A 27020-nucleotide genomic window follows, 5' to 3' on the forward strand; every position below is an offset into this window, starting at 1 on the left:
CCTCAGTGCACAGAGCCCTGCTTGTCCTCAGTATACAGAACTGCTTATCCTAACTGCACAGAGCCCTGCTTGTCCTCAGTATACAGAGCCCTGCTTGTCCTCAGTATACAGAGCCCTGCTTGTCCTCAGTGTACAGAGCCCTGTTTGTCCTCACTGCACAGAGCCCTGCTTGTCCTCAGTGTACAGAGCCCTGTTTGTCCTCACTGCACAGAGCCCTGCTTGTCCTCAGTGTACAGAACCCTGCTTGTCCTCACTGCACAGAGCCCTGCTTGTCCTCAGTGTACAGAGCCCTGCTTGTCCTCAGTGCACAGAGCCCTGCCTGTCCTCAGTTTACAGAGCCCTGCCTGTCTTTAGTTTACAGAGCCCTGCCTGTCCTCAGTGTACAGAGCCCTGCCTGTCCTCAGTGTACAGAGCCCTGCCTGTCCTCAGTGTACAGAGCCCTGCTTGTCCTCAGTGTACAGAGCCCCACTTGTCCTCAGTATACAGAACTGCTTATCCTAACTGCACAGAGCCCTGCTTGTCCTCAGTATACAGAGCCCTGCTTGTCCTCAGTATACAGAGCCCTGCTTGTCCTCAGTGTACAGAGCCCTGTTTGTCCTCACTGCACAGAGCCCTGCTTGTCCTCAGTGTACAGAGCCCTGTTTGTCCTCACTGCACAGAGCCCTGCTTGTCCTCAGTGTACAGAACCCTGCTTGTCCTCACTGCACAGAGCCCTGCTTGTCCTCAGTGTACAGAGCCCTGCTTGTCCTCAGTGCACAGAGCCCTGCCTGTCCTCAGTTTACAGAGCCCTGCCTGTCTTTAGTTTACAGAGCCCTGCCTGTCCTCAGTGTACAGAGCCCTGCCTGTCCTCAGTGTACAGAGCCCTGCCTGTCCTCAGTGTACAGAGCCCTGCTTGTCCTCAGTGTACAGAGCCCCACTTGTCCTCAGTGTACAGAGCCCCGCTTGTCCTCAGTGTACAGAGCCCTGCTTGTCCTCAGTGTACAGAACCCTGCTTGTCCTCAGTGTACAGAGCGCCGCTTGTCCTCACTGCACAGAGCCCTGCCTGTCTTCAGTGTACAGAGCCCTGCTTGTCCTCAGTGCACAGAGCCCTGATTGTCCTCAGTGCACAGAGCCCCGCTTGTCCTCAGTGTACAGAGCCCCGCTTGTCCTTAGTGCACAGAGCCCTGCTTGTCCTCAGTGCACAGAGCCCTGCTTATCCTCAGTGTACAGAACCCTGCTTGTCCTCAGGGTACAGAGCGCCGCTTGTCCTCACGGCACAGAGCCCTGCCTGTCCTCAGTGTACAGAGCCCTGCTTGTCCTCAGTGCACAGAGCCCTGTTTGTCCTCAGTGCACAGAGCCCTGCCTGTCCTCAGTGTACAGAGCCCTGCTTGTCCTCAGTGTACAGAGCCCTGCTTGTCCTCAGTGTACAGAGCCCTGTCTGTCCTCAGTGCACAGAGCACTGTTTGTCTTCAGTGCACAAAGCCCTGCCTGTCCTCAGTGCACAGAGCCCTGCCTGTCCTCAGTGCACAGACCCCTTATTGTCCTCATTGTACAGAGCCCTGCTTGTCCTCAGTGTACAGAGCCCTGCTTGTCTTCAGTGTACAGAGCCCTGCTTGTCCTCAGTGTACAGAGCCCTGCTTGTTCTCAGTGTACAGAGCCCTGCTTGTCCTCAGTGTACAGAACCCTGCCTGTCCTCAGTGTACAGAGCACCGCTTGTCCTCAGTGCACAGAGCCCTGCTTGTCAGCCCTGCCTGTCCTCAGTGTACAGGGTCCTGCTTGTCCTCAGTGCACAGAGCCCTGCTTGTCCTCAGTTCACAGAGCCCTGCTTGTCCTCAGTGTACAGAACCAGTGTACACTTTAAAGTCAAAAGGGTACTCGGGTGAAAAACAGATTTTTTTTATATCAACTGGTGCCAAAAAGTTACAGTTTTGTAAATGACTTCTATTTAAAAATCTGGTACAGCAGTTGCTTCCGCTGCTGTATACTACAGAGGAAGTTGAGTTATTTTCTGTCTGACCACAGTGCTCTCTGCTGACACCTTGGTCCATGTCAGGAATTGTCCAGAGTGGGAGCAAAACCCAATAGCAAACCTCTCCTGCTCTGGACAGTTCCTGACATGGACAGAGATGTCAGCAGAGAGCACTGTGATCAGACAGTACTATTCGACTCCTCTGTAGTATACAGCAGCTGATAAGCACTGGAAGGGTTAAGATTTTTTAATAGAAATAATTTACAAATCTGTTTAACTTTTTGGCACCAGTTACATAGTTACATAGTTAGTACGGTCGAAAAAAGACATTTGTCCATCAAGTTCAACCAGGGAATTAAGGGGTAGGGGTGTGGCGCGATATTGGGGAAGGGATGGGATTTTATATTTCTTCATAAGCATTAATGTTATTTTATTCCATGAATGTATCTAATCCTGTTTTAAAGCTGTTAATTGTTCCTGCTGTGACCAGTTCCTGTTGATTTATAAAAATGTTTTTTCCACCAGAGTACCTCTTTAACTATAGCTCCTACAGGGGACCTGTAACTCCTACAGGGGACCTGTAGCCAACCCAAAAAAATGAGATGTTACTATGATTATTTTGTGGTACCTTGATCACAGACTTTGTTTCTTGATACGCGCTTCTGACCCTGACATATGTGGGTGTATAGTTTGATAATGAACTAAATTTTAACATCTTAACAACGCAGACCATTTTGGCCCTGAGAACAAAGCCAATTGAAATTTTAGCGTTTTCCATCCACAGATCCATATAAGGGCTTGTTTTTTTTGCGTTACCAGCTGTACTTTTTAATGACACCTTTCATTTTACCATAAAATGTACAGCGCAACCAAAAATATTATTTGTGAGGGAAACTGAAAAGACTTCTTAAAAAAAGTCAAAGTTATTTAACAAAAGAAGTATGTTTAAATGTTTAAAATGGCCCTATTCTGACCCCCTATAACTTTCTTTTTTTTCATATGCACAGCTGTATGAGGGCTCTTTTTTTTGCACCATGATCTGCATTTTTTATTGGTACCCCTTTTGCATACATGTCACTTTTTGATTACTTTTTATTTCATATTTTTCTGGGATGTAATGTCACCAGAAATCAGAAATTTTAAGCTTTAACATATATATATATATATTTTTTTTTTTCTTATGTTTACGCAGTTCACCGTACTGGATCATTTACATTATATTTCAATAGACATTTCCACGCCTGGCAATTCCTAATATGCCTATTTATTTTTATAAATGTTTTGTCTTTTTTTGTAAAATGGGGAAAAAGGGGTGATTAAATATGTATTGGGGAGGGGCTTATTCACATTTTTACTATCTAAATTACATTTTTAAGGTACTATTAAGGGGGTTAACCACTATTAGGCGATTTTAGTACTTATCTTCCAGACAGTAATGGACATGCTTAGGAAGGATCTGTGCTTGTCTTGGAACTAAATGGCTGTGTTGTGAGATTACCATAACACTGAGGCTATTTTTTTTTTTGTGAACTGGTTATTTCCTGTTGGAGTTCCCTCCAACTACAAGTCCCATGATTCCTTGTTTGCAAGTGTGAGGTCAATTTTTTCCCTCCCACACATCAGCCGCCCCACACCTAAGCTCCCTTCCATGCAATAGACCAGTGTTTTCTAACCAGGGTACCTCCAGCCGTTGCAAAACTTCAGAATGATCTCCCTTCCATCCACTAGTCGCTTCACCCATTGAAGCAGACAGGCTCCTTTCATCAACTGACTAGTGATGTAATGTCTCACGCCGCACTGTAACCTGGGAAAAAGATTACACTGTTTTTGTATGCTGGTAAAAAATAAACATTGGGGCAAAAATCACATAAGAATTGCTAGACCAGCTGTCAAACAAAGGTAAATCACTGTATTATGAACTACACTAACTTCACAGCCCCTGTAGCATAGTCAAATAAAAACAAATCCTGGAATACCCCTTTAATAGCAATCTATAGTGATTGCTATTACTATTCGGTACTAAGCATTGGCATAGCATTGATAAGTGATATCTGCAATCTACTTGTACAGCCTGCCAGTAGGCAGACCATACAAGAGGATCGCAATAGAGTGGCAAGAATCAGGTGAGGAGACCTCCAGCTGCCATTTTCACTCATCGTTCCCCCACCATCTCACTGCGAGTGGTCCGGTAAATGTAACTAAGCCCCACAACTGCTTTAGATGTCTTGATCAGTATTGATCACAGCATCTAGGATTAATGGCAGGCATCAGCATGATCACTGATGTCCACCATTAACGGTGATCTGAACCTGTGTTCACTTCATAGTTGAAATGCTGGGCGCTAGGATGTACATTTACTTCCGATGTTGTTAAGGGGTTAACAATGGGAGTAAATATCAGGTGATAGGCTGGATTATACAGTCAGGCGATTCGTATTACGCATACATGTCCCTGTGTAAACTGCAATATCAGTGTAGTCAGTTGTGGCGCTGTTTTTTCTAATCCCTGACAACCCCTTTAAAAACGCATTATTTCTCTATAAAGGTCTGCACCCCCAGTTTATTGCCTGGAGTTTATATGTTTATAAAGAGCAATGAATATATTTGCAGCTTGTTGATAAAGCAGCTGCCAGTCCTGTAAAACTTTCCACCAGGCTTGTTTTAGGAAGGGGGGCTCCATACAGTCCCAAATAAAAAAGCGATGGAGACTGCAGGCTTAGTGTATGACCCACGGAGCAGAAAAAAATCAGTCCCTGCATTCCTGTAGCTTGGAAACCATGTGCTCCCCTTTCAGCCCTGCGCTCACCAGTGACAGTACCAATTTGAATAAGAATCACTCCATTTAGGATCAGGGCTGGAGGGAGGGAGAGCTGCCCCGCTAGTCCTGCTTGCTCGCTGCACTATTGCTTGTATGTTTTCACATTGCTAGTGTTCTCACGCTGTAAGTTGGTGTAACACCCCCCATGCATCATTGGGGGACGGACCCTCTGTGAGAGATAAGACACTGCATTTTCATTCTTTAACTTTGTAACAAGTTTTGGTCCTTGGCATCAAGTTTTAGAAGACACAAGTGTCTGTGACGTCAACATCAAGGTAACTGACTTAATGTCACATTATGTCTAGAAATATATTTAGGTTGGTATAATAGATGATTAAACAGTGTAGAGTCTAGAAACGAAGAAGATAAAATTAACCGGACATGTTAAGAAACCTTGAAGATGTCTCAGAACTTATCTGAGAGACTGAAGGCCAAATAAGTGGTGGGATGGTAGTGGTGCAAGTAAAGTTTTAGTAGAAATATCTGAATGAATGAATGAATTAATGCATTTATTGGCTCTCTGAATTATTATGTATGGAAAGATAGATAAACATATACATTTTTTCCCATTTATTTAAGTGTTTTTGTTTTCTTTTACATATTTGTTTCTTATTATAAATCAATGAATTGATTACATTTGTATTTTTACATCTTTATCTCTAATGAAAATAATTTGTTTGAGATATTCATTCTGTTAAGAATTTCAGAATGAGTATATTATATAATAATATAATGTAATAACTATACTTATAATATTTTTTAGGCTAGATTATTTTCTAGCATTAAGTCTTCATTGGTTCAGATATGTTAATTGTCATGGTGGTCACAGTGAACTCAATAAAAGAGTTCAAAAGGGGCCTGGGCGCATTCCTGGAGAGTAATAACATTACAGGTTATAGATACTAGATTTATAGGGACAGAACATTGATCCAGGGATTTATTCTGATGCCATATTTGGAGCCAGTCGGATATAGGTCACACATTTAAAGGTTTGTGTAATATTGTAAAATGTTGGGCATGATTGTTCATATACGGTATGTAGTATAGGGTAAGTGGTGGGAATTTTTGTAGCATCACACAAGACAGCAAACCTTTAAAGGGGTTATCCAGCATTAGAAAAACAGAGCTGGTTTCTTTTAAATAATAATAATAATTATTTTAAAAAATTCACACATTTGTTCACAAGTTGTGTCTAGTTTTGCAGCTCAGTTTCATTGAAGTGAATGGAACCAAGTTGTAATACCACACACAGCCTGCGGACAGGGGGCAGGTAGCTCTGTTTTTCTATTACTGCATAACCCCTTTTTTTTTTTTTTTTACCCATAAGACATCGGTTGTTCTCTTAGCCTTATGTGGTAAGACCATAAAAAAATGTCCAACATTTAAAACGTGAGTGTTACAGTAGAAGGATATCTAAAATTATTCATATTAATATGTTTATTAACAAAAATATTGGAAATGTTTTCTAAAGTAGTAGAGTACACCTGGCCTCGGCTGCCAAGTCTATAAAATACAGGTGAAGTGTGGACTTTTTTTTTTTAGTTCATTCATATATAGAATGATAGAGTTTGCTGGTCTGGTCTGTCGGTCGGGACTACTGGGCTAATGTTTCCAGAAGTTCCTCTTATACTGAAATTTGTCTCAATAGGAAGAGCTGAATCTATTGACTGGTCCATGACCATGACCTGCTGGGAGGGAGGATCCAAACAATAAGTGGGGTAACTTGGTGTGTGTGGCAAAGTCATTCATTTAACCCGTATGTGATGACTTCACTCTGGATGGTGATTTGCATAACATATCATTGCGCCTTCACACCATCTGCTATGGCAATGGGAGTTTATAGGTTCCTTAGGTCAAACATAGGGGGTCATAATTCCACAGAATCCTATATTGGTACCCCAGCGTACAATATTCTGAAAATATTCCTGCTTTTATGGCGATTATATATTTCCAGTTTGTTTTACATCATTCTGACCTTAAAATGTAGCCATGTAGCCCAATGCAACCAATATATGATTTTACCCTTGAATATGTCCTTTAGTTTTTAAAGCGTACCTGTCACTTTAAAAAAACTTTTGACATATCCTAGAGACATGTCAAAAACTTTAATCTGTTGGGGTCTGAGTGTTCAGACCCCAACTGATCGCTAAAATAAGTGAGGAAAGAAGCGTGCTGCTGGGCTCTTCACTCCCTGCACTCTGTGACGCAAACAAAGACTATCCAATAGACTTCATTTGTAAGTTTGTCCCAGTCACATGGAACAAAGCCAGAAGAGAACAGCTTAGCCAGTTCTTTTCCGGGCTCCTCTCTCAGGCCCCGACTGACCAAAACTTCACACATGTCTCTACAACATGTCAAAACTTTTTTAAAGTGACAATGCCCATTTAAGGAAAGTCAAAGACTGAAAGCATGTATCAGGCTTTGGTGGGGTCACTTATTGGTTTGGTTGGCTGAACAATTAAGAAATGCATTAAGGTGGTTATATAGGATTTGAACTTTTTTTGTTAACCAAAACAGTGCCACTTTTGTCCATAGACTGTGGCCAGATCAGTCCCATTGACTTGAATGAGACTAAGTTGCAATACCTGACTTAGCATAGGTGCTAGAGAATTGCACTTGCTGGAAAAAGACCAGCCCTATTTTACTAATCCAAGAAAACCTCATTTCTGTTTTTGTTTATATTCTGATGGCATGGAACCCTGTGGTATTTGGGAGTAGTGCCAGCTGACATTCATGCCAGTCCTGAGACAATCTGTGCTGTTTACTGAGCAGTAAAATGTCACTTTGTTGTTTGCCAGAATTCATGCAATAAAAATAATAAAGTTTGGGTGAAGTCCCCTGTATTTTATAGCCACATTTGAACATCCCCTTGTGTACCTGGAGTCATTCATCGTGTTTCATCCATGTGCTTTGTTTGCTTGTTTCATTCCAGAATATTTACTGAACTAGCCAATGTACTGGACCACAAAAGGAGTGGCAATAATGCATTATATGAAGCATCGATGAGAAATATTGGAGGCTTTTATTGGCATGGCTCTAACTCTAGACAATGGAAAACACCTTGAGTTAGACATATGGCAATAAGCTTAAGTCAGCAGTCTTGATTCCTTTTGTGTCCTTTTTCCTTGTCTACAGTCGACAAAGATATAGCTAAGGTTGTGATATTAGGTGGATGCTTTTTTAAAACAATGTTCACATTATTTTATTTTTATTTTATTTTCTTCAGGTGAAAGACCCAGCATTTGGATGTAAATAGCGAGATGTCACATTGGAAAATAATATGGCGTCTGGGATTTATGTCTCTCCTGATTTTGGGTAAGGTTTCTAGGCTTTGTAGTCATATGATTGAATTTGTTTTCAAACCGAAGACTTATCATCGATATATTAAATTATAATGAGGGGGAAGAGTCTTCTCAATGTGACTTCCTGCCAGGGAAGATAATCTTTTTGGTAACAGAGAATAGATCTTCATGAGGGCTAATATGGCTGACCCAAACTAGGCCTGACCAGATCCACTTCTTAAATTTATTAAAAGTTGTACATGCTTTTGCAGTTCATTCCATACTCTTCAATAAAATGAGCTGCAATACCAAGTACAGACACTACCAAATGTATGGAGCTGTGTTCAGTCGGAAGTGAAGAGGTCGCAGAAGAGGAACAGTTTGTTCCAAACGCTGGGCAGCGGAGTACCCCTTTAAGTAGTGCATGCCATTGTCCATTTACTGCAGCTTGTGATTTGTTTCTGCACTGGTTTTAGACAGTGTGGACAACAGTCCTGTTCCATCAAGCTGATTTGCAGCTATAGCTAAGCACAGATGGGGTTAAAGGCATAGTGGAGCAGTCAGAATGCCAGCTGTATACTGTACGTTTTGAAGCATGGAATATATGTCTCGTGATTCCTAAGAGGTGCAGAGGATGGGAAAAGAATGCAATCTGCTTCATTGCTTACTTCTTACAGGAACAAAATGTTCTGAACATCAGCTTGACATCCCAGCAGGGTAGTGTTCACTTATGACTGTGCTCATATATTGTCTTTATTCAAGGGCCGAGTACCTGAGGGGACCCATAGGCATCACTTCCCCATTAGAAGAAACGTAGTTATCATGTCTCCAAGACACATCTGTCAGAAGCTATAATAAATTTAAAAAAAACAATATCACCACTTAAAGGAGTACTCCGCCCCTAGACATCTTATCCCCTATCGAAAGAGGTCAGATCGCGGGAGTCCCGCCGCTGGGGACCCCCGGGATCTCGGCTGCAGCATCCACCTGTTGCAGCTTCCGGCAGCGCTGGAGGCCCTAAACCTAACGCCTCACGACCACAGTGACGTGAGATTGTGACATCACGCCTCCGCCCCCTCAATGCAAGTCTATGGGAGGGGGCGTGGCCGCTGTCACGCCCCTCCCATAGACTTGCATTGAGGGGCGGGGCATGACGTCACATGGAGCGGAGTCGTGAAGTCACGATCTCATGTCCCCGTGGTTGGGAGCTGAAGCCTCCAGCGTTTCCGGAAGCCGCAACAGGTGGGTGCTGCAGCCGAGATCCTGGGGGTCCCCAGCGGCGGGACCCCCGCGATCTGACATCTTATCCCCTATCCTTTGGATAGGGGATAAGATGTCTAGGGGCGGAGTACCCCTTTAAACCTTATGGGAGAAGAATAGTTTTAGAGGCTGCTGACCTTGATATCATCAATGGGCATTGGCTGATCCAGCAACCCTGCGTCGCAGAGAGTAAGAGATGATTCTCATCCTGGAGGAGACAGGGGTCTGAAAATCTGGCATAGTCTTTTATATATGCTTATCAGTAACTTCTCTTTAAGTCAATGTCTGACTCATATAAGAGCCTTGAAACATGACTAGGGCTGTTAGCCAAACCAGAGTCATTGGGCAAATACCAGGACTAATATATAACTTCTAATATAAACCTAATCAAACCTATTTACATCCACTTTGAGTTTTTATATAAAAGATATTGTAACTGAAAGGCTATAGATCATAGCTGGTAAACAATTATCATATATATATATATTTATTTTAAAGTAAAGAGAAGCTGTCCTCACTTTCATGTTGCCCTAAAGGGGTACTCTGGTGGAAAACATTTTTTTTTTTTTTTTTCATATCAAATGGGTTCAGAAAGTTAAACAGATTTTGACAATTATTTCTGTAAAAAAAAAATCTTAATCCTTCCAGTACTTATCAGCTGCTGTTTACTACAGAGGAAGTTGAGTTGTTATTTTCTGTCTGACCACAGTGCTCTCTGCTGAAACCTCTGTCCTTGTCAGGAACTGTCAAGAGCAGGATAGATTTGCTATGGGGATTTGTTCCTACTCTGGACAGTTCCTAAAATGGACAGAGGTGTCAGCAGAGAGCACTAGGGTCAGACAGGAAATATATTCAAAAAGAAAAAAAATCCTCTGGAGCATACAGCAGCTGATAAGTAGTGATGGCGGCTATGAGGAGTATCTGCAGACTTAGTGATATGTGACAAGTTATGTTTTTTTTGTTTTTTTTTACCACAAACTGTCCCTACTGATGTCTGATGATAATGTTTGTACCAAATTGGAAATAATTTACTTTGACATATGTAGCAAATAGATTATGTAACATTATTAATGGGTACACTAACCTTTGTTGCAAAACTACAACTCCCAGCATGTTAGACAGCCATCAGCTGGAGGGCCATAGTTTTGAGACCACTACTCTAAAGCATCAAAAACCTATATATTTACATGGTTACAGACTGCAAGCAAACCTTGTGTCCAGGGTGAAAAAGGTGATTCTATGGGGTGAAAATGCTTATATAATGTATAGTTGGTATTTTTTTTTTTTTATTAAAGAAAATTAATTAAAAAAAACACAGTATAATAATGTTTATTTACTTCACTATTATTATCAACTATTTTGTTATTCTTTTTATTTCATCATATACAATTGAGACACAAAGCATGGACTGATATAGAAGGCGCATTACATGTAGAATATGCCAAATGGGAAAGTGAGCAGGGTGGTGGGTTTAGTGGTATTGAAACTAATTTTATGTACTTAAAGGGGTACTTTGGGGGGGGGGGGGTCCAACCATGGGGGAGCGCTTACCTAGGAGTGCTCTGGCCACCACCTTCCAAGATGAACTGGTCTTGGAAGTCACAGCCCACTCCGCTAATCACTCAATGGCCAATCACCATCTGGCCAGTGATTGGCGGAGCAGAAAGTTTAGGGGCCAGAGCGCTCTGAGTTAAAATATAGGCCTTGTTGTAGGGATTGTGAGGTAGCGGGTGAATCCCAGTGGTTGGACCCCTTGCAATCAGACTGGAGATAGTTTTACAAAACATAACATAACTGGACAACCCCTTTAAAGCGTACCTTCAATAGCATACCCAAAAATTATTATTCTGCAGCACTGTGCTTTCTCTGCTCCCTGTTGTATATACCTTGTATATACCTTGTGCTGGAGGTGGGTGAGGTGGAGACAGAGTGGGAAGAACCGCTCTTCATTCAAGCATTTAGGCGCAAAATTTAGAATGAATATGATTTTGAAAAAAAGACTATTGTGCACAGTGCTGCATGATAGTCATAGTCATTTGTAAAAAAACACATCGGAGGTACCCTTTCAAGGGGGAAAGGACATTTTTATCTGTGTTAATGTTGTCATATTTTTAATACTCATTATGTGATCATTTGTGATGTCCCAGTACGGGATATAGTTCTGTACAGTACCTAGGCCCTGTCAGGTTGAGTCCCTCTGTGTCCTAGGGCTCTCCTGCAGTGTCTCCCCCATAATAACTGTTACGCCTAGCGCTCCGGGTCCCCGCTCCTCCCCGGAGCGCTCACGGCGTCTCTCTCCCTGCAGCGCCCCGGTCAGTCCCGCTGACCGGGAGCGCTGCACTGACATGGCCGTCGGGGATGCGATTCGCACAGCGGGACGCGCCCGCTCGCGAATCGCATCCCAAGTCACTTACCCGTCCCGGGCCCCTCCTGTCATGTGCTGGCGCACGCGGCTCCGCTCTCTAGGGCGCGCGCGCGCCAGCTCTCTGAGACTTAAAGGGCCAGTGCACCAATGATTGGTGCCTGGCCCAATTAGCTTAATTGGCTTCCACCTGCTCCCTGGCTATATCACATCACTTCCCCTGCACTCCCTGGCCGGATCTTGTTGCCTTGTGCCAGTGAAAGCGTTTAGTGTTGTCCAAAGCCTGTGTTTCCTGAACTCCTGCTATCCACCTTGACTACGAACCTTGCCGCCTGCCCCGACCTTCTGCTACGTCTGACCTTGCCTCTGCCTAGTCCTTCTGTCCCACGCCTTCTCAGCAGTCAGCGAGGTTGAGCCGTTGCTAGTGGATACGACCTGGTTGCTACTGCCGCAGCAAGACCATCCCGCTTTGCGGCGGGCTCTGGTGAACACCAGTAGCCTCTTAGAACCGGTCCACCAGCACGGTCCACGCCATTCCCTCGCTGACACAGAGGATCCACTACCTGTAAGCCGAATCGTGACGGTAGATCCGGCCATGGATCCCGCTGAGGTGCCGCTGCCAAGTCTCGCTGACCTTCCCACGGTGGTCGCTCAGCAATCGCAGCAGATTGCCCAACAAGGACAGCAGCTGTCGCAGTTGACCACCATGTTACAGCAACTTCTGCCTCTGCTACAGCAGCAACCATCTCCTCCGCCAGCTCCTGCAACCCCTCCGCAGCGAGTGGCCGCTCCTAGCCTCCGCTTGTCCCTGCCGGACAAATTTGATGGGGACTCTAGACTCTGCCGTGGATTTTTGTCTCAATGTTCCCTGCATATGGAGATGTTGTCGGACTTGTTTCCTACAGAACGGTCTAAGGTGGCGTTCGTAGTGAGCCTTCTTTCAGGAAAGGCCTTGTCTTGGGCCACACCGCTCTGGGACCGCAATGATCCTGCCACAGCCACAGTCCAGTCCTTCTTCGCTGAAGTCCGGAGTGTCTTCGAGGAACCAGCCCGAGCTTCTTCTGCCGAGACTGCCCTGCTGAACCTGGTCCAGGGTAATTCTTCAGTGGGCGAGTACGCCATCCAATTTCGTACTCTTGCTTCCGAATTATCATGGAATAATGATGCTCTCTGCGCGACCTTTAAAAAAGGCCTATCCAGTAGCATCAAGGATGTGCTGGCAGCACGAGAGATTCCTGCCAACCTGCAAGAACTTATCCATTTGGCCACCCGCATTGACATGCGTTTTTCTGAGAGACATCAGGAGCTCCGCCAGGAAAAAGACTTAGATCTCTGGGCACCTCTCCCACAGCATCCTTTGCAGTCTACGCCTGGGCCTCCCGCCGAGGAGGCCATGCAAGTGGATCGGTCTCGCCTGACCCAGGAAGAGAGGAATCGCCGTAGGGAAGAAAATCTTTGTCTGTACTGTGCCAGTACCGAGCATTTCTTGGTGGATTGCCCTATTCGTCCTCCATGTCTGGGAAACGCACGCACGCACCCAGCTCACGTGGGTGTGGCGTCTCTTGGTTCAAAGTCTTCTTCTCCACGTCTCACGGTGCCCGTGCGGATTTCTCCTTCAGCCAACTCCTCCCTCTCAGCCGTGGCCTGCTTGGACTCTGGTGCCTCTGGGAATTTTATTTTGGAGTCTTTGGTGAATAAATTCTGCATCCCGGTGACCCGTCTCGTCAAGCCGCTCTACATTTCCGCGGTCAACGGAGTCAGATTGGATTGCACCATGCGTTACCGCACAAAACCCCTCTTAATGTGCATTGGACCCCACCACGAAAGGATTGAGTTCTTCGTCCTTCCCAACTGTATCTCTGAGGTCCTCCTTGGTCTGCCATGGCTCCGGCTTCATTCTCCCACCCTTGACTAGACCACCGGGGAGATCAAGAACTGGGACTCTGCTTGCCACAAGAGATGCCTCTCCCCCCCTCCCAGTCCCGTCAGGCAAGCCTCAGTGCCTCCTCATGGCCCCCGTCCTTGTGTCACCCTGCCCCGTGCCAAGCTTCACCCTCTGCCCTCCCTCCCCATTCCCACTCCTGCTGTACTGCCTGCCTTTGAGGAAACCCTCCATTCACTCCCGGTGTCCTCGTCCCAGGTAAAGCAGTTGTCGGACAAAAAAAGGGGGAGGCCTAAGGGGGGGGGGTACTGTTACGCCTAGCGCTCCGGGTCCCCGCTCCTCCCCGGAGCGCTCACGGCGTCTCTCTCCCTGCAGCGCCCCGGTCAGTCCCGCTGACCGGGAGCGCTGCACTGACATGGCCGTCGGGGATGCGATTCGCACAGCGGGACGCGCCCGCTCGCGAATCGCATCCCAAGTCACTTACCCGTCCCGGGCCCCTCCTGTCATGTGCTGGCACGCGTGGCTCCGCTCTCTAGGGCGCGCGCGCGCCAGCTCTCTGAGACTTAAAGGGCCAGTGCACCAATGATTGGTGCCTGGCCCAATTAGCTTAATTGGCTTCCACCTGCTCCCTGGCTATATCACATCACTTCCCCTGCACTCCCTGGCCGGATCTTGTTGCCTTGTGCCAGTGAAAGCGTTTAGTGTTGTCCAAAGCCTGTGTTTCCTGAACTCCTGCTATCCACCTTGACTACGAACCTTGCCGCCTGCCCCGACCTTCTGCTACGTCTGACCTTGCCTCTGCCTAGTCCTTCTGTCCCACGCCTTCTCAGCAGTCAGCGAGGTTGAGCCGTTGCTAGTGGATACGACCTGGTTGCTACTGCCGCAGCAAGACCATCCCGCTTTGCGGCGGGCTCTGGTGAACACCAGTAGCCTCTTAGAACCGGTCCACCAGCACGGTCCACGCCATTCCCTCGCTGACACAGAGGATCCACTACCTGTAAGCCGAATCGTGACAATAACATATATAATGTATAGTGTTATGAGGGTTATGGATAAAGGACCTTTAAGGACCTTTGAGGTAGTCACATGATAATGTGTTCATATGATGTGTTATGCTACCCAGAGAGCACCAGCTAACCAGGTGACCAGACATCTCAGAGCTAATGTCCAGCACATCTGAAGGCCTAAAGCCTAACCTACAGCCACATGCCAGTAAGTGAAGTCTATGTCTGCTGTCACTATCTACAACCCAGTCCAGTCATGTCTATTTTAGTCTGCGTGGCTGAACTAAAGTCTATCAAAGTCACTACAAGTCCCAGCAAGCTGCGAGGTCCTTCTGTGTTACTGGCTACCTCTCTCGGATCCTGGCCTAGCTGTAAAGACTATTTCCATCTGTCTACCTCAGTAAAGCTATCGTTAACCCTTACTTGGTCTTGGACTATTATTGCCCTGCCTAACATTGGGATAGCGGTACTACCATTCGGGAGGTTACCGGGAAAACCGTGCCCTGGCGTCACAAACATTTAGGGGTTAATAACACCTTGCCCCTGGGCTACAACATCTGCCATACACCACACCATCGCACCCCAAGACACCATGTGGCAGCTTGCCACACATTGCTATATCTTGGCACCCGATTGACTAAGCTATGGTTGTCATTGCCATCTGGCAGACATGAGAATGTTTGATACTTCTTTGGAGACTCAGTAACCATAGAAACATCTTTGTGTCTATAGTAACAGATGCTGCAGCTGAATATCACAAATGCAGAACGTATTGGCCACATATTAGCAAATAAAGCTGCTCGAATAAGAGATTCTTCAGGGTGACTTACTAGAGGCATCATCCATTGAGGGTGCTGGCAGGGGGGAAATAAGCTATGAGTTCAGGATATATGGAGTCTGATACTTATTGTAGGCCAGGTTCACATCAAAATTTGTGCCTCCAAGGCACGTTTACATAGGGAAACTGTCAAAGTGGCATGCTGATGTATCTGTGCTCAGACAGACATGGGCCCCATTTATTTCAATTGTCCAAAAGTAGTCAACTAGTTACTACATTTGGGTCATTTTCTGGGCATATACAAATTTTGGCTCATACTGAGAAGTGTAGCTTGCAGCACTTTTTAGTTTGAGACAAATATATGAATATGTTCAGAAAATGATCTGAATATAGTCATTAGAGATGAGCAAATTTTTGAAAAATTTTATTCGGCCAATTCGCCGAATTTCCCGAAAAAATTTGTTTTGGTCCGAATTTATTCTCTGCACATCGCTATTAAAAACGGCTATTTCTGGCCTACAGAGAGCCTCAATAGGGGTGTAGAACACTTTGCCTTGCTGTAACAAGCATAGGGTGTGTGCTGGGTTAGTGAAATAATACTGTTATTCAGTATAACATGCAGATCAGAGGCGTCGCTATTGGAATCCCTGTCTCAGAGCGGCACAATGACAGAGCCTGAAGGTGGCATCAGTATGAGGAGACCATGTAGTGGCTGAATGACACAGCCTGAAGGTGGCGGAAGCATGAGGAGACCATATAGTGGCTAAATGACACAGCGTGGAGGTGGCAGCAGCATGAGGAGACCACATAGTGGCTGAATGACACAACGTGGATTTGGCGGCAGCATATAGTGTGGCTGAATGACACAGCCTGGCGTTTGCAGCAGCATGAGGAGAACATATAGTGGCTGAATGACACAGCGTGGAGGTGGCGGTAGCATGAGGAGAACATATAGTTGCTGAATGACACAGCGTGGAGGTGGCGGAAGCATGAAGAGACCATATAGCCTCAATAGGGGTGTAGAACACTTTGCCTTGTCCTAACACGAATTGGGAGTGTACTGTGTTAGTGAAATAATACTATTATTCAGTATGACATGCAGATTACAGGCATCGCTATAAGAATCACTAATGCAGAGCGTCTGGATGTGGCAGCAGGGAGACCATATGGCGTCAAAATTGAAGAGAATAAAGATATTTTTTATGTAACTTTTATTTTATTTTATTTGAATTTATTTTCATTTTTTGAGTACCCATTCTGGTGGGCATTGAGCTGGCGGTCCTCCACCAGGCAAGATACCACCTGTCCCAGCCCCTGCCTCTCACTGTCCCAGCCCCTACCCTGACTGTAAAAGTGCGAATGTTTCATTTAATCAGTTATGGTTCATTGTTATCGCTCCAAGCTGTTTCATTGGATTCTTGTGATAATTCCACAGGTAATATATGATGTTGAGGCCATAGGGCCTCAGTCTTGAAAAGATTACATCGATTTTTTAAATTTAAGATTTATATTAGATTCCCAAGTTTAATGTCTCGGCGCATACTTTGAACTAATACTGTTTGACCACAAAACCCCATTTAACAAGGAGTCACATGGCGGCACAATGACATAGCCTAGAGGTGGCCGCAGCCTGACGAGACCATAGGGCCTCACAATAGAAAAGATTAAACATATTTTGTAAATTGAAGATTTTAGATACATAATATTTTTTCAAGTTTAATCTAAGGTGTCAACCGCATAAGGAGACCATATGGTGCCACAATGACACAGCCCTGAGGTGGCAGCAGCATGAGGAGACCATAGGGCCTCACAATTCCAAGGATTAAAAGATACATTTTCAAATTTTTATTGAAGATATTTGGTAGCTAGTGCTACCATAACATTTTTTAGGTAATGTCCCAGCAGCATGATGAGACCATATGGTGGCTGAATGACACAGCGTGGAGGTGGCAGCAGCATGAGGAGACCATATAGTGGCTGAATGACACAGCGTGGAGGTGGCGGCAGCATGAGAAGACCACATAGTGGCTGAATGACACAGCCTGGAGGAAGCGGCAGCATATAGTGGCTGAATGACACAGCTTGGAGTTTGCGGCAGCATGAGGAGACAATATAGTAGCTAAATGACACAGCGTGGCGGTGGCGGCAGTATAAGGAGAACATATAGTGGCTGAATTACACAGCGTGAAGGGGGCGGCAGCAAGAGGAGAACATATAGTGGCTGAAAGACACAGCCTAGAGGTGGCGGAAGCATGAGGAGACCATATAGTGGCTGAATGACACAGTGTGGAGGTGGTGCCAGCATGAGGAGAATATATAGTGGCTAAATGATACAGCCTGGAAGTTGCGGCAGCATATAGTGGCTGAATGACACAGCCTGGAATTTGTGGCAGCATGAGGAGAACAAATAGTGGCTGAATGACACAGCCTGGAGGTGGCGGAAGCATGAGGAGACCATATAGTGGCTGAATGAAATAGAGTGGAGGTGGCGGCAGCATGAGGAGAACATATAGTGGCTGAATGACACAGCCTGGAGGTGGTGGAAACATAAGGAGATCATATAGTAGCTGAATGACACAGCATGGAGGTGGCGGAATCATGAGGAGACCACATATTGGCTGAATGACACAGCCTGGAATTGGCAGCAGCATATAGTGGCTGAATGACACAGCCTGGAGTTTGCGGCAGCATGAGGAGACCATATAGTGGCTGAATGACACAGCGTGGAGGTGGCGGCCGCATGAGAAGAACATATAGTGGCTGAATGACACAGCCAGGAATTTGCTGCAGCATGAGGAGAACATATAGTGGCTAAATGACACAGGCGGAAGTATGAGGAGACCATATAGGGGCTGAATGAGACAGCATGGAGGTGGCTGCAGCATGAGGAGACCACATAGTGGCTGAATGACACAGCTTGGAGTTGGCGGCACATGAGGAGAACATATAGTGGCTGAATGGCACAGCCTGGAGGTGGCGGAAGCATGAGGAGACCATATAGTGGCTGAATGACACAGCGTGGAGGTGGCGGCAGCATGAGGAGAACATATAGAGGCTGAAATTACACAGCCTGAAGTTGGCAGCAGCATATAATGGCTGAATGACAGCCTGGAGGTGGCGGAAGCATATAGTGGATGAATGAAACAGCCTGGAGTTCGTGGCAGCATGAGGAGAACATATAGTGGCTGAATGATACAGTGTAGAGGTGGCAGCAGCATGAGGAGACCATATAGTGCCTGAATGACACAGCGTGGAGTTGGTGGCAGCATATAGTGGCTGAATGACACAGCCTGGAGTTTGCGGCAGCATATAGTGGCTGAATGACATAGCCTGGAGGAGAACATATAGTGGCTGAAGGACAAAGCCTGGAGTTGGCGGCAGCATGAGGAGACCATATAGTGGCTGAATGATACAGCGTGGAGGTGGCGACAGCATGAGGAGAACATATAGTGGCTGAATGACACAGCCCGGAGGTGGCAGAAGCATGAGGAGACCATATAGTGGCTGAATGACACAGCATGGAGGTGGCGGAAGCATGAGGAGACTATATAGTGGCTGAATGACACAGCGTGGAGATGGCAGAAGCATGAGGAGACCATATAGTGGCTGAATGATATAGCGTGAAGGTGGTGGCAGCATGAGGAGACCACATAGTGGCTGAATGACACAGCGTGGAGTTGGCGGCAGCATATAGTGGTTGAATGACCCCGCCTAGAGTTTGTGGCAGAAAGAGGAGACCATATAGTGGCTGAATGAAACAGCGTGGAGGTGGCAGCAGGATGAGGTGAACATATAGTGGCTGAATGACACAGCCTGGAGTTTGCGGCAGCATGAGGAGACCATATAGTTGCTGAATGACACAGTGTGGAGGTGGCGGCAGAATGAGGAGAAAATTTAGTGGCTGAATGGCACAGCCTGGAGGTGGCGGCAGCATGAGGAGAACATATAGTGGCTAAATGAATGACACAGGCGGAAGCATGAGGAGACCATATAGGGGCTGAATGACACAGCGTGGAGGTGATGGCAGCATGAGGAGACCACATAGTGGCTGAATGACACAGCCTGGAAGTGTCGGAAGCATGAGGAGACCATAAAGTGGTTGAATGACACCGTGTGGAGGTGGCAGCAGCATGAGGAGAACATATAGAGGCTGAATGACACAGCCTGTAGTTGGCGGCGGCATATAGTGGCTTAATGACACAGCCTGGAGGTTGCGGCATCATGAGGAGACCTTATGGTGGCCGAATGATACAGCATGGAGGTGGCGGCACATAAGTAAAACATATAGTGGCTGAATGACACAGCGTGGAGTTGGATGGAAGCATGAGGAGACCACATAGTGGCTGAATGACACAACCTGGAGTTGGCGGAAGCATGAGGAGACCCTATGGTGGTTGAATGACACAGCGTGGAGGTGGCATCAGCATGAGGAGAACATTTGGTGGCAGAATGAGACAGCCTGGAGGTGGCAGCAGCAGCATCAGGAGCCCTGAAAGTGACCCGGTGACAGAGGGGTGCGGTGGGTGGCAATACCAGTACCCGGTGAAGAAGGTGGGTGAAAAAAGGAGAACTTGGCATCAGATATATGGCATTAGGCAGGTGGTAGGACCAGAATAGTAGCTGAGGCAGGTAGGCAGAAGAAAACAGTCCCTCTTGTAAAAGTGTTAGTGTGCACAAGTAAATATTGGGGACATGCATTACGTAAAACGTAATTTTAATAATATGATTAGGATAAAATATATGGCCCCAAAATGTTTTTTTAAATCAAACCAAAACGCCATTTGCCACCTACACCATCAAGTATTGATGTGATGCAAAGACTTCTAAAAGGTGTAAGGGAACAACGTATGGTCCATTGTAACCAGTGGGGGTAAAAACTTCCCCTGAAAGGCCCTACTCTCGCATTATTAATTCCCTTCTTGGCAACTGTTACTTGCCCTAAAAAGGGCGGCCCCACACAGGAACCTCTCCCTATTTCCACCTACAAACACTGCCATTTCCCAGGGTTTTTAGGTGGAAATAGGGATTGGTTCCTGTGTGGGGCTGCCCTTTTTAAGACGAGTAACACTTTCCCCAAAAAGATGGAAGGGAACAACGTATTGTCCATTGTAGCAGGTGGGGGTAAAAACTTCCTCTGAAAGGCCCTACTCTCGCCTTATTAATTCCCTTCTTGGCAAATGTTACTCACCCTAAAAAGGGCAGCCCCACACAGGAAACTTTCTCTACTTCCACCTTAAGGGTTTGTTCACACGAGTGGATCCCCAGCGCATATTACACTGCGGATCCACCGCTGAAGGACAGCTGAATGTTGCCTTTACAGGTGCCTGCTCGGAGCGTCAATCCACCGCTACAAGCAGACATACTGTGATGTGCGAGTTGCCGTGCGCATGCGTAGTATACTCGCACATCGCGGCAGCTCTCGGCCTAGCTCATAGAGTGGGGGGAGCGGCCGCGATGTGTGCGAGTACACCACGCAGCCGCAGTGACTCGCACACATCGCTTCAGTGTGTCTGCTTTTAGTGGCGTATTGCTGCTCCGAGCAAGCACCTGTAAAGGTAGCATACAGCGGTCCTTCAGCGGCGGATCTGCATCGTAAAATACGCTGGGGATCCGGTCGTGTGAACGTACCCAAAAACCCTGGGAAAAGGCAGTGTTTGTAGGGGGAAATAGGGAGATGTTCCTGTGTGGGCTGCCCTTTTTAGGGCGAGTAACACTTGCAAAGAAGGGAATTAATAATGCGAGAGTAGGGCCTTACGGGGGAAGTTTTTACCCCCTCCGGTTACAATGGACCATACGATGTTCTCTTCCACCTTTTAGAGGTCTTTGCATCACATCAATACTTGGTGGTGCAGGTGGCACATGATGTTTTTTGCACACCTTTTGTTTTGTTTGATTTAAAAAAAAATTCAGTACGTATAGAGTTAGGTTTTAGGTAATGCATATCCTCAATACTTACTTGTGGTCTGATGCAGAAGAATGTCTGTAACTGAGGAGCAGCACCTTAAACATGTTTTGCACTATCCATATTTGTGAAGTGTTGGTGTGGCACCATGGTCAATCTACTCTGATGCATCAGGCATTGGTGGTTGGAAATCCTGGATGATCCATGCCTGATTCATCTTCACAAAGGTCAATCTCTCCCCATTTTTTGTGGAGAGATGAGTTCTCTTTGGGGTTACTATGGCCCCCACCGCACTAAACACACGCTCTGATGGCACACTACTGGCCAGGATGAACAGCTTTTCCAGGGCAAATTCTGCTAGTTGAGGCCAAAAATCAAGTTTGGCTGTCCAGAAGTCCAGCGGATCTTCAAGGTGTGTTGGCATGGTCATGTCAAGGCATGCCACCACCTGCTGGTTCAGGTCCTGCTCCAGGTCTACCTGCTGCTGATGAGTTGCTTAACTATGTGGGTGAAGAAAGCTACTCATCAACAACTGTAAACTCAGGCTGCTGCTGATGGACCTGGTACTGCTCCTGCCACCCCACCCCAGCAGCGATGGCAGTGGAAGGTGAGCGCCCATCTCGCGAAACCTAAACTGTGCTCCACCTCCTCCAGTTCAGCCCCACAGGGCTCATGTGGCCGTGAGATGTAGGCGTCACGTCTCCAGTGCCCTGACCAGCCATCGTTTCCAACACGTGTTGTAGTAGATGAAGCAGTGGAATGACGTTCATCCTGTAATCCTGGCGACTGACTAATAATTCTTCAAATGGCCTGAGCAAAAGGCAGGTGTCACGCGTATGATCTGCCACTGGTTGACATTGAAGTTACACAGGGGAGTCCCCCTATCCGCTTAGATCATCAAGAAATCGGTGATGCCTTTTCTCTGTTCGTATAGTCGGTCCAACATATGGACAGTGGAATTCCAATGTGTGGAAACGTTGCAAATCAGACTATGTTGTGGGATACCGTTCTGACGCTGCAGCTCAAGGAGGGTTTGCTTTGCGGTGAACGAGTGGCTGAAGTGCATGCAAAGTTTCATTCCCATTGTTAGGATGTCTTGCAGATGGGGGAACACTTCAGGAACTGCTTGAAAACCAGATTGAAAACGTGTGCCATGAAGGGCACATGTCTCAGGCTTCCTTGTCGCAGCGCAGACAAGATGTTCTTCCTATTGTTGGTCACCATGGTTCACATTTCCAGTTTTTGTGGTGTAAGCCATGATTTGATTTCTTGATGAATTACTTTTAGCAGTTCCTCCCCTGTGTAACTCCGTTCACCAAGGCAAACCATGTGAAGAACAGTGTAACACAGTCATGCCCTGCACACGTGGTATGCTGGAGGGGCACTGAGACTTGTCCGTGCAGTGGAGGATGAGGAGGCGGAGTCGCACACTGTCATAAGACCAACAGCCTGAGAGTGTGGAGGCAGAAGCGGCGTGACCTGTCCAAGTTGCTGTTGTTGCGGCTGTGCAGGAACCAAATTCACCCAGTGGGCTGTAAAGGACATGTATTGTTTCTTACCATAGTTACAGCTCCACACATCGGCGCTGCCGTGCACTTTGGTACACACTGACAGGCTTAAGGACTGGCCCACCTTCTGTTTCACAAAATTGTGCAGGGCTGGTACTGCCTTCTTCGCAAAGAATTGACAGCTTGGTACTCTCCACCTCGGCTCGGCACAAGCCATCAGTTCTCTGAAAGGTGCAGAGTCCACCACTTGAAAAGGGAGGGAGGGACTGCAGCAGCAGCAACTTGAACAGGAGCACATTCAGCTTCTGCACTGTTGGATAAATGGGCGCAAACTGTTGTCTCTTGGACATGGCTTCGCCGATGGATTGCTGGCGGAATGACTTACTTGAAGTAAGAGGAGTAGGACCATCTGGAGCGACATAAGATGGGTATGACACACAGCTCCATTCGGCTGAGGTGGTGGAGCCTTGTCTGGCTGAAACAGGGAGCGGCATGCCACTAGGTGATGCAGAAGGCTACACCACCACATCGGAGCCACGTTTCTCCCAGGCCGCTTTATGGTGATGCTAGATATGTTGACGCAGGGCGGGGTGCCAACATTGGGACCCTGGCCCCGCTTCACCTTCTGCCGACACATCTTGCATGTGGCCAGGTTAACCTCCTCCGGATGCTTGATGAAAAATTGCCATGCTGCCAAGTAGCTGATTTTCCCATCAACAGTCCGCTCTGATTGACTGCTACTGCCACCGACTCCAGGAACCCCTGTTTCACAATCTCCCGGGAAGGTAGGCACGTTTGGCTCCAGACTTTCCACTTCTGCCACTATGCTGACTGCCAACCATGCTACCACCTTGCTGGCTCAGCTGCTGCCTCATGGGCAACCTGCAACCCTTTTCTCCTGAGGATGAAGCCTCTTCTTCACCTGGCTCCCAAGTGTGCTCGGCTTCATTATCATCATTGAGTTGTGTCTGCACGTCACTGATGTCCTCCTCAGGTTCCTCAACCGTGTCTGCTTCAGGAGCCTGAATGCTTGCAACACCCCCCCCCCCATGCCACTCTCCTCATCACTACTTGCCTGCCTAGTGTAGGAAGCGGCGGATGTCTCCTCCACTTCTTGGCTGGGCAGTAGCTGCTGACTGTCCTATAGATCATCCTCACTAAATAGTGGAGCTGAACCCACAGCATTAGATACTTCTGTGGGGGAGGGAACACCATAGGACAGAGGCATTGGGAGGACTGAGGGTTGTGTCTGAGTAACTGTTGACTGGGGGTGTCAGATGTCATTTGTGATGAAGTGGATGACCTTGTTAACCAATCGATGACAGCAGATGGGTTGCTGGTCGAGACATGACCACTAGCTGATACCGGGAGCTCAGGCCTCTTGCTGCGACTCCTGCTTTCACTCGCCCCTAGTCTGCTGTGACTTCTGCCTAATGAATTTAGGCCTCTGCCACTCCTCTGTGCACATCCTGGCACTTCTCTGCCTGACATACTTATTGTGTATATGAGAGCAGTACAATATGCTACATAACGCTTAAAAAAGTATTCGTGTACAACACCAGCCGGTGTGTACTTTTTCCTGGCTTTTCACAGTATCTAGGCCCTTGAGACTTTAACAGGAACAAAGTAGTACACCACTTAGATGTACGTAAGTGGTATGCACTTATGAGGGGAGAAAAATGCGCTAGAGTACGCTTAAAAAAGTATTTGTGTACAACACCAGCTTTTGAGTACTTTTGCCTGGCTTTTCACAGTATCTAGGCCCTTGAGACTTTAACAGGTACAAAATAGTACACCACTTAGATGTATGTATGTGGTATGCACTTATGAGGGGAGAAAAATGCACTACAGAAAGCTTAAAAAAGTATTTGTGTACAACACTATCCGATAAGTACTTTTGCCTGGCTTTTCACAGTATCTAGGCCCTTGAGACTTTAACAGGAACAAAGTAGTACACCACTTAGATGTACGTAAGTGGTATGCACTTGAGGGGAGAAAAATGCGCTACAGTACGCTTAAAAAAGTATTTGTGTACAACACCAGCTGGTGAGTACTTTTGCCTGGCTTTTCACAGTATCTAGACCCTTGAGACTTTAACAGGTATAAAATAGTACACAACTTAGATGTATGTATGTGGTTTGCACATATGAGGGGAGAAAAATGTGCTACAGTAAGCTTAAAAAAGTATTTGTGTACAACACCACCCGATGAGTACTTTTGCCTGGCCTTTCACAGTATCTAGGCCCTTGAGACAAAGTAGTACACCACTTAGATGTACGTATGTGGTATACACTTATGAGGAGAGAAAAATCCGCTACAGTACGCTTAAAAAAGTATTTGTGTACAACACCAGCTTTTGAGTACTTTTGCCTGGCCTTTCACAGTATATAGGCCCTTGAGACTTTAACAGGTACAAAATAGTACACCACTTAGATGTACGTATGTGGCATGCACTTATGAGGGGAGAAAAATGCACTACAGTATGCTTAAAAAAGTATTTGCGCACAACACCAGCTGGTGAGTACTTTTGCCTGGCCTTTCTCAGTATCTAGGCCCTTGAAACTTTAACAGGTACAAAATAGTGCACCACTTAGATGTAGGTATGTGGTATGCACTTATGAGGGGAGAAAAATGCGCTACAGTACGCTTAAAAAAGTATTTGTGTACAACACCAGCCAGTGAGTACTTTTGCCTGGCCTTTCATGGTATCTAGGCCTTTGAAACTTTAACCCCTTAAGGACCAAGGACGTACCGGTACGTCCTTGGTCCTGCTCTTCTGATATAACGCGGGGTTACACAGTAACCCCGCGTCATATCATGGCGGGCCCGGCGTCATAGTGAAGCCGGGACCCGCCTCTAATAGCGCGCAGCGCCGATCGCGGCGCCGCGCGCTATTAACCCTTTAGCCGCGCGCTCAAAGCTGAGCCGCGCGGCTAAAAGTGAAAGTGAAAGTTCCCGGCTAGCTCAGTCGGGCTGTTCGGGATAGCCGCAGCTAATCGCGGCATCCCGAACAGCTGACAGGACAGCGGGAGGGCCCCTACCTGCCTCCTCGCTGTCCGATCGCCGAATGACTGCTCAGTGCCTGAGATCCAGGCATGAGCAGTCATCCGGCAGATTCGTCGATCACTGGTTTCCTATGAGAAACCAGTGATCAACATAGAAGATCAGTGTGTGCAGTGTTATAGGTCCCTATGGTACCTATAACACTGCAAAAAAAAAGTGAAAAAAAAAAGTGAATAAAGATCATTTAACTCCTCCCCTATTAAAAGTTTGAATCACCCCCCTTTTCCAATAATAAAAAAAACACAGTGTAAATAAAGATAAAAATAAACATATGTGGTATCACCGCGTGCGGAAATGTCCGAATTATAAAAATATATCATTAATTAAACCGCTCGGTCAATGGCGTGCACGCAAAAAAATTCCAAAGTCCAAAATAGTGCATTTTTGGTCACTTTTTATATCATTTAAAAATTATGATCAATAAGTCCTATCAATACAAAAATGGTACCGTTAAAAACTTCAGATCACGGCGCAAAAAATGAGTGCTCACACCGCCCCATACACGGAAAAATAAAAAAGTTATAGGGGTCAGAAGATGACAATTTTAAACGTATTAATTTTCCTGCATGTAGTTATGATTTTTTCCAGAAGTCCGACAAAATCAAACCTATATAAGTAGGGTATCATTTTAATCGTATGGACCTACAGAATACATATCAGGTGTCATTTTTACCGAAAAATGTACTACGTAGAAACGGAAGCCCCCAAAAGTTACAAAACAGCGTTTTTTTTTTCAATTTTGTCGCACAATGATTTTTTTCCCGCTTCACCATAGATTTTTGGGCAAAATGACTGATGTCATTACAAAGTAGAATTGGTGGCGCAAAAAATAAGCCATCATATGGATTTTTAGGTGTAAATTTGAAAGAGTTATGATTTTTTAAAGGCAAGGAGCAAAAAACGAAAATGCAAAAACGGAAAAACCTCCGGTCCTTAAGGGGTTAAAAGGAACAAAATAGTACACCACTTAGATTTAAATATGTGGTATACATATGATGTAAAATGCACTACAGTATGCTTAAAAAAGTATATGTGCACAACACAAGCAGTACACACCAGGGCTTCTAGGCAGGATTTGTGCTTGAGGTGAATCACTGCTGTTCTGTGCAACACACTGTACAACACACTGCTCTCTGTCTCTCTCTGTAATAGAACACTGTAGACAGTGACTGGGAGGTGAATTGCTGCAGTAAGAATACTTTTCTGTGAAACACA

General features: G+C 46.2%; 1 protein-coding gene across 3 annotated transcripts in view; it reads left to right on the forward strand.

Annotated features, from left to right (window-relative positions):
* LOC130275986 (laminin subunit beta-2-like) overlaps nt 1-27020 on the forward strand; it is a 133965-nt gene that overhangs the window by 30129 nt on the left and 76816 nt on the right. For 2 of the 3 annotated variants that reach the window (XM_056524748.1, XM_056524750.1), the window contains exon 2: nt 7992-8080. In XM_056524748.1, coding sequence (XP_056380723.1) covers nt 8026-8080 — 55 coding nt within the window. In that variant the 5' untranslated portion in view covers nt 7992-8025. Of the gene's footprint in view, nt 1-4793; nt 5041-7991; nt 8081-27020 lie in introns of those variants that run through there. The other variant, XM_056524749.1, reaches the window with a different exon arrangement.

This window comes from Hyla sarda, chromosome 6, assembly GCF_029499605.1.
Source record: "Hyla sarda isolate aHylSar1 chromosome 6, aHylSar1.hap1, whole genome shotgun sequence".
Classification (NCBI taxonomy): Eukaryota; Metazoa; Chordata; class Amphibia; order Anura; family Hylidae; genus Hyla; species Hyla sarda.